This window comes from Accipiter gentilis, chromosome 29 (assembly GCF_929443795.1).
Source record: "Accipiter gentilis chromosome 29, bAccGen1.1, whole genome shotgun sequence".
Lineage (NCBI taxonomy): Eukaryota > Metazoa > Chordata > Aves > Accipitriformes > Accipitridae > Astur > Astur gentilis.
The window spans coordinates 12,715,221-12,723,873 of NC_064908.1; the positions used below are offsets into that span (position 1 = coordinate 12,715,221).

At 44.7% G+C, this 8,653-nt stretch overlaps 1 protein-coding gene across 2 annotated transcripts; it reads left to right on the forward strand.

Moving 5' to 3' along the window:
• The first annotated feature begins 831 nt into the window (after positions 1–831).
• On the forward strand, positions 832–7,395 carry TLR4 (toll like receptor 4). 2 transcript variants are annotated; one of them, XM_049832487.1, is made up of 3 exons: positions 832–1,062; positions 1,880–2,046; positions 3,326–7,395. In XM_049832487.1, exons 1-3 carry the CDS (start codon positions 922–924, stop codon positions 5,583–5,585), a joined length of 2,568 nt encoding a protein of 855 aa, XP_049688444.1. In that variant the 5' UTR covers positions 832–921; the 3' UTR covers positions 5,586–7,395. The 2 variants fall into 2 exon arrangements, with proteins under 2 accessions (XP_049688444.1, XP_049688445.1); XM_049832488.1 differs by having other exon boundaries at positions 998–1,062; positions 1,903–2,046.
• Positions 7,396–8,653: the final 1,258 nt, after the last annotated feature.

The following is an 8,653-nucleotide window of genomic DNA, read 5'->3' on the forward strand; positions in this document are numbered from 1 at the left end:
AGCTGATTTAAATTAATATTGCCAACTGTGAGGTTTTACAAAGCTTCTTCCAGAAACAATAGCTGTGTCTGCACCATAAATTAAGGACGGTATTGAGATGTACTCACTTTTGTAGCAAGGCATCAAACACAGATTCAGGCGTGACCAGGGCAGATAGCAGCTCTAAGCCCAGCTGGGGTGCCTGTGCCTCTCCCAGCTTGCTGCCCCCAGGAACCCACCCAAGAAAAGGGTAAGGAGGTGCATAAGGTCCTGGGCTCTGACTGCTCTATGAATCTCTAGTATTTACTCCTTGTGCCTGGCCATGTGCAGCTTGTTCCTGCAATAATTGTAATACTGAGCTCCAAACAGGTGGATAAAACCTACATGTGTGTTCATAAGAGGTCAGCCATAGGTAAACCTGTTGTTACTTGGCTCAGGAAAACATTTGCCACAGCTGAGTACTTCTCTACTACTTGCCAGTGTGGTGTAGCTGGGAGCATGGCAGGGGTACAAAGGCAGAGTCATTTGCTCTATCCAGTGCATTTGAATTATGGAATGTTAAGTATGACCTTCCAGAAATTGGACTCAGAATTTCCCAAAGTTTCCCTTTTTTTGCCAATTTGACCAGAGCTAATCTGAGGCAATCAAGTGACCCACTGATACAATCCATATTCCTCTTTGATTTCTAGTCCAAACTACACATCTCATTACTTCCTTTTTTCTTGTTTTTTAAGAAAGCTTTTTTTAAAAAAACAAAAAACAAAAAACAATTGCAAGAACAGCAATTCACTCAGAGCATGTCTAAAAACCAGGCAGCTACTGGTTTCACTTCCCTCCTTGGTCTCTGCAACTCTCAGCGACATGCAGTGAGAAGCAGGAGTGGTGAAACACAGTCCTTGGCATTTCAGAAGGTTTCTCACTCCAGGTCCTTGAGTGATACCCATGCTGCTTTCTCCTGCATGCCTGGCCCCCCTGAAGATGTCCAGGAGAGGATCTCTTGCCCTGTGGACTTTCATGGTGCTGCTGCAACTGGCTCTTGTCCCATCACAGCTGGCAGGCTACCGCCTCAATCCCTGTTTGGAGGTACGTGATCTCTAAATGAGCACAAAATCCTTCTGTTTCTCTGATGCAACTTTTCCCTCTGCTTGGGAGATTTGTGCATCAAGTCTGTTGTGTGTTAGTTGTCTTACAAAAGCCCATCTTTTTTCCAAGGCTGTTACCAAGGCAATTGAATCGTTTGAAGTAAATGCTGGTCTCAAAAACATCTAAGAACCAGAACCAGCAGCATGAACCATTTTTCTTGTTGGCTTTCTGTACCCCTGAGGTTACTGCAGTACAGTTAATCTAATAGATTATGTTTCCCTTGGAAGAGATCCAAGCCTTGTCTATAATTTCTGCAAAATACAGTATTTTTGCCTGATTTGTACTGTAGAATGATTTCACCAGTACCCCAACTACCTGGCACTAATCAACTGCCTTTTGCAAACTTTTGCCGACGATTATTATTTACAGAATAACTTCGTTTAGAACTGCCTGCTTATCTGCAGTGTAACAAAGCTGACAGCTGATCCTGGACAGAAAATGCATCCTTGTGTGTTTGTTTTGCTGGGTCTCACAAAGGTTGCTGCCAGTTCATCCATAGCCTCAAGGAACACTGTCCTGTAGTTTTGCACCTGCTTCAACCAGCAAGAAATGTAGCTCTTTCTGAAGAGTAGGATTGGTTCTATTAGAAGTGGGAAAAATGCTTAGGATATATAAGATTATTTCCTAAAACTCAGGGCAGCTCATTTAGAAATTAACTACAAGGTTAGTCATTCCACTCCTGCTTTCCTGACAGTGTAATTTTCTCGCACTTCATAAGAGCAGATGTTGACCATGATTGGATCTGCCACTCTTACAGGTCATCCCTAACAAAACTTTCAGATGCATGGGACTGAACGTCTCTGGAGTTCCTGCTGAAGTCCCAAATACCACCCAGAATTTGGATCTCAGTTTCAGCAATCTGAAATCACTGGGGTCAAATTATTTTTCATCAGTCCCTGAACTTCAGCTTCTGGATCTTACAAGGTATTGAGCTCTTTTATGTGGATACTGGTTAAACTTGTTCACCAGCTGGGCCACCATGGTTGCTTATTTTGGGGTCTGTTGGTCTTGGCTGTTCTTTTTTTTTTTTGCTTGTGACTTTATCCCTGTGTCTGTCTCTGCACATCCCCATGGTCAAGTGATGTACAGCTTTTACTTCAGTTCCAGAGTGCATACTCTCTGCACAGAGCTGGATCTGTCAGTCTGATCTTGTAGGTTGGGATGTGAGAAGGAGAAGGAATATGTTTTACTTCTCTCTGAACAAGAAAAATGTCAGACTTTTCACTGTTACAAAAACTCTGAAGTGGAACATCTTGGGTGAGCTGTTTTTCTAATCAGTTTAAAAAAAATAAAATGAAGGTACATTCATTTTCTAAAAGGCTGTTTTAAAATATCAACATATTCTCTTTTCCCTTCTCACATGTCTGGGGGAGGAGATGGGGGAGGCTTATTAGCAAATTTGAATTGATGTATAATTTCCATTGACTTGAGACAACAGTTTCTCTGGGTAAATTGTTTCACTGAAAAATGTCACTCAGTCCCATCACAGTTACAGCTCCAAAGTGGCTGAGTGGCAGAGCAGGTTTGCTGTAAGGCACTATCTGGAATATAAAACTAATTTTGCTTGAATTCATTGCCGAATGGATTTGGGTCTCAAATTCTGGATCTTCCTATATGAAACCATCTTTAGGTGGCCACCCTCTTTTTCCCCTCTTCCTCTCCTCCTTTAGAGCCAACATAGCCTGGGGTCTGTTCCCTCTCAGATATTATCAGCAAAACTGCTGACAGAGTTGTGAGCTTTGCCACTGCTGCATCATGCTGGTGCCAGTGGGACTGCCCCGAAGTGGCTGAGGTGCAGTCTGAAGGCTGTGAAGGTGCAAGGTGTAAGGGAGTGCTGTATCTGGTTGGCCCTGCCATCAATGATGGTTATTACAGTGTTACTTTGGCCTGAACAGAAAGCTAGAATTCTTCTTTCCTGCTGCCTGCGTGAATTTTTGCCCTTCACCATGGCTCAACATCTCTTGCTTTGCAATTGAACTTCAGATTTAGAGATGGAGAAGGAAGTGAGAGAAGGTCCTCTGCTGTGGAAGGGTTCCCTTTGCACATTCAGGGGTGCTGGCTCTGCCCAGCACAGTAAAGCCAAACGAACCCCCAATGTGAGGCTGAACCTGAGAATGTTGCACCAGCGCTTAGTGCTGTAGCATTAGTGAACATGAAAGGGACAGTGTTTCATGCGCATTTATTCTCTTTTCCTGGCCAACAGGTGCCAACTCCATACAATAGAAGATAACTCCTTTGAGGATCTTCATAAACTTTCCACCTTAATTTTAACTGCCAATCCCCTCCAGTACTGGGGGACAGCAGCCTTCTATGGCTTAACATCTCTGAAAAAACTAGTACTGGTGGAAACCAGCATAACCTCTCTGACTGACCTACCCATTGGACACTTGCATACCCTGCAGGAGCTGAATCTGGGCCACAACAACATTGTTTCATTGAAGCTTCCCAAGTATTTCACCAACCTGACCTCTCTCAGGCACCTGAGCTTTCTCTCTAACAAGATCACATATATCTCCAAAGGAGACCTTGATGCCCTGAGGGAAGCAAACAGGCTGAATCTCACACTGGTACTTTCCTTGAATAATATAAAATACATACAGCCAGGGTCCTTTGCAAAGATTCACCTTGGTGAGCTGGTTCTAAGGTCCTCTTTTGAGAACTTCAATGTGATGCACACTTCTCTTCAAGGCCTGACTGGTTTACAGGTCACCAGACTAATAGTTGGAGAATTCAGCAACAGTCAGAGACTGGTAGACTTTCAGAGCGGACTCTTGAGTGGACTGTGCCAGGTACAAATGCAAGAGTTTGTCTTAATCTGTTTCAGAGGATTTGAGAATAACACAGACACTCTTTTTAACTGCATAGGTAATGTCTCCAGTATTCGGTTGGTGGACCTCCAACTTGAAGAGGTGTCAGAGGTTCCTATGTTCTCTCAAGTGAAACAGCTGGAATGCAAGAAATGCAAGTTTAAGGAAGTGCCCGCCGTGAAGCTCTCTCTTTTCAAGGAGCTGAGAGTGCTTCGTATTACCAAGAGCAAACACCTCAATAGCTTCCAGCAGAAATTTGAGAGTCTGAGTAACCTGGAGGTCATAGATTTGAGTGAGAATCGCCTCACCTTCACTGGCTGCTGTTCCCCTCAGTTTCGCAAGTGTCCAAATTTGAAATACTTGAACCTAAGCTTCAATTCTGACATCAGTGTGACTGGAGATTTCACTAATGTAAAGGATTTGTTATATTTGGACCTTCAGCACACAAAGTTGTTCGGTCCTGGCTCCTACCCTGTCTTTCTATCCCTTCAGAAACTCATTTACCTTGATATTTCCTATACCAGAACTCTTGTTAAATCCCAGTGTACATTTTGTGGCTTGAACTCTTTGCAAGTGCTCAAGATGGCAGGCAACTCCTTTGAGAACAATAAATTGGCCAACAACTTCAAAAACCTAAGTCACCTCCACACCTTGGATATTTCAAGTTGCAAATTAGTACAGGTGGATCAAAGTACATTTGATGCCCTCTCTGAACTAAAAGAGCTAAACATCAGCAACAATAAGTTGCTGAGCTTTGATCCTGTAGTCTACAAGCCACTCCGAGCCCTCACAGCCCTGGATTTTAGCAACAACCAGCTGAGTGTTCTGTTGGAGTCAGCCCTGGAAATCCTGCCGGATAGTCTGGTCCAGTTAGATATCTCTCGAAACCTGTTTGAATGCTCTTGTGTATACTTGAACTTTCTGAAATGGATCAAGGAAAAGCAGGAGCTACTGCAGAACAAGGAGTTGATGATATGCCACACGCCTGCATCCATGAATAGTGTGAGCCTGTCTAGCTTTGATCTGTCGTCCTGCCATCTCAATGCAAGTACAGTGTCATTCTCAGTGATCACGTTGCTTGCTGCAGTGGTGTTCCTTTTCCTGATTTACAGGTACTACTTCCAGCTATATTACTCATTGGTGCTGCTCAGTGGGTGTAAACACTCTGCAGAAAGGGGTGACACCTATGATGCATTTGTTATCCACTCCAGCAAAGACCAAGAATGGGTGATAAAAGAGCTGGTTGAACCCTTAGAAGGAGGAACACCTCCCTTCCAGCTTTGTCTTTACTACAGGGATTTCCTACCAGGGATACCCATTGTCACCAATATCATCCAAGAAGGTTTTCTGAGTAGCAGGAATGTCATCGCGGTCATCTCTACTAACTTCCTGGAAAGTAAGTGGTGTAGCTTTGAGTTTGACATTGCCCAGTCCTGGCAGCTTGTTGAAGGAAAGGCTGGAATCATCATGATTGTACTAGAAGAAGTGAATAAGGCCTTGCTGAGGCAGAGGCTGGGGCTGTCCCGATACCTGAAGAGGAACACTTATCTCGAGTGGAAAAACAAGGAAATAAGTAGGCACATCTTCTGGAGGCAGCTGACAGGAGTCCTGCTAGAAGGCAAAAAATGGAATCACGAGGCAGTGAAGCTCATGTGAAGAGAAAGAGAGATCACTTCTCTCCTGTCTCCCATCCTGGCCGTGGCTGATGGCTGGTGCTCAGGAGTTGGTTCTTCTGTGGCTGTTCAGAGTTGGAGGAAGTGGATGGAAGCACTGTAAAAGCACTACAGAAATACCTGCCTTGCTGGTGACCCTTTCTCAAGGGAACTTGCAAGCTAAGGAGTGACAACAGCTAGAAGAGCTGCACATGCCTGAACTCCATGTTTGTCGGCAGCTATCAACCAAAGCTGGTCCAGCAATTCACACAGGTCTGGTGGGTTGGTGAACAGATGGACTGCTATTACTGTCATTTGTCTGCCTCTGAAACTGAATTTGCATCCTGGGACCATTTACCCAGTGGAACTTCAGGGTCCGTTGCTTTGAGTGGACCCCAGGATCTCCAAGGGAGAGCAAGGGTGCAAGATTCTTGGCTATAAAAATGGTGGGAACCAGAAACAAGATTTGGATCCTGAAAGTCTTGGGTCCGCCTCCTTAGGCACCATGACTCAGGGGAAAAACCCTACAGAGAGAAATGGGTTGCCCTGCAGCCATAAACCACCTGGCAGCTACTCAGTGAAGCTGAGCAGTTATGTTGTCAGTGTGGGGGGAGGTTGCCATTGGTGGGAAATTTCCCCAACATGTTTATTTCAGTTTTCTTTAGACCAAAACCAAATACCGAAACCCCCAAATATTTCCATCACCTGGAACTCTTATTTATATTCAGATTATATAGCATTTGAGAGAGTGGTTTGTGGTTTTCTTGTGGGATCCAAAAATCAGTGCTACCAGAAGAAGCCATAGAAATGCTTAACACCTTCAAAATCAAGGTATTTCTTTGCTCCAACTGCTTCTCATCACCCAATATTTCTGGATATACTGTGTGGGACTGACCTATATGAGCAAGATTGAGCCTGAGCAAACTGTTTTGATGTTTACAGCCAGCCAGTTCTAACATAAGCTTTTCCACTCTCTGGACTAGCCTTAATTCTGTTGGAAGGTGCTGTAGGAGCTTCCAGCCCAGGGGTTGAAATGGGCTTCAGATATGTTCAGACCTAGCAATGAGGCTGAGAGTCCCTCTTCCTTCCCCCCATCACGTTGTGGCGGCCTCTGGTCCTGGTAGACATCTCCACATGTGTGGTCAGCCTTTCCCAGGGTTCAGCTGCTAGGTTGAACAGGACGGTCACTGGACGGGAGAGTTCTGCCTTTGTTTCAATAAGAACGTGCCTGACATTTTGCAGGGAGAAGAGATAGACGAGAAAAGTCTGGGTTAGCTAAACTAAATGTATCCCAGCACTGCCCTGAATAAAGGGAAGGAAAGTCTAAATGCCACTGAATCGTATTACAGAGCACTCCATTGATGTGTCGAATATTGAATAGTGCTGGAGTATTGCTCTCTATTTATGAAAGGCTTTGGTTGGGATTAATCACTGAATTACTCTAGTTTTAAACTTGCAAATCCTTCTATAATCAATGACGTTCTACAGAGGTAAAACAGAAGCAATTGAGTGGTGAATCAGATCTGATATTTATTCAGAAGAAAGGGCCTGATCCATCTCACTTTTCTAAGCACCAGTCAGCGACATCTCCGTGGAAGCCAGTGATAAGTGAGATCAACATCAGACACTGTTTGAAAAAGAGGGAGAGCTAGTTCCAGGGCTTGCATTGGCAAAAGCTGAATCACAGTTCCCTCTTTATGTGTGGTGTCAGTAGTATATTGGGATAACACTACCAAAAAACCCCACAGCCCTCTCTACGTTTTTTTGTGACCCATGAGACGAAGCTTTAATAAAACTAAGCCCGATGCTGTGTTCACTTGCCCAGCATGTTTGTTTTGCATCTGCTAAGTACTGTTGCAGCAATTTCCAACGTGCGGTGCGTGCTTCTTACCTCTGCTGTGATTGACGGGTCCTGAGCGCTGCATCTTGCCAGCAGACCTGCCTCCTCACCCAGGGGCAGAGGCTGCTGGAGCTGGGGAGGGGGTGCACTAAACCAGGGCACAGCTCAAGGTTCCCTGGATTGAAGCCAAAGGAAAGCACGGACGACAAAGCAAATATTAGCCTGGATTTCAGCAGCTACAAGTTAAATTGGAAAACAAAAGAAGGAAAATTAAATGGGGTGGGAGTTCCTGCTCCTGAATTGAGCAGCACTGAAGCTGCATTTCTCCCTCACTCTTTCTCTCTGTGGCTCCTCTACAAAAAATTGTGCATATGTATTCTTGGCACAAAGCACAGAGTCCTATGATTCTTAATTGTAATTATAATAATGAGTTTCAGAAAGCCTGCAAGTGGTTCTGGGCATTATAATAAGGGGTTAGGACAGTATTGTTTAAAAAAGCGAGTGTTTGTTGAATATCAAAGCAATTTCAGGAGGGGAGCTGGGGTGATGCTGAGAGGAGGCTCCCAGCTGTACAATTTAAAAAGAAACCAGTCACTTGTTCTTCTCTTCCTATTCAGAGTCTCCACAGCAGTGATGGATACGTGAGTTGCCCCAGGCTTTCTTACTGCCCAAGAGAAAGCACAAAAACCATCATAGCTTCTGAAAGTGAGAGTGAGACGGTGCAGTGAGACAGAGACTGAAGGCTGGGGTGTTCAGAAAACAAGGGAATTTGGAAGAGGTTCATTCTCTGCAAGCCCCACAGTCACTGTCACTCCTGCTTCTCTCCATGCATTTAGAGATTTCACTTGGTCTCAGCGGTAGTTGGAACTTGGAAGACACAAGATGGTTTCATTTACTGTTGAAACCTTCAGCAACAGAACCAGGATTTTTTTTTTTTTTTTTTTTTTTCTGCGGGGCACAAGGAGGCTCAGGAGGAAAGGCTGGCTGGTGACATGAACACCTCTTGATGGGATCTGGGTGCCAGGTACAGCCATGTGCTGTAAATGTCCATCCGTGCAGCCAAGAGCTCTGCTGGGTGAGCAGCTCCCAGCCCTCTCCTCTGCACAGCCCAAGTGGTCATTCACCTGCGCTGGCAGTGCCCGTCTTCCATACTTTGTGGTTTATGAGTCTAGGGGGGGATGAGACTGTGTGAACAATTATATTTTCACCATTTACCCAGCAAAGAAGAAGTT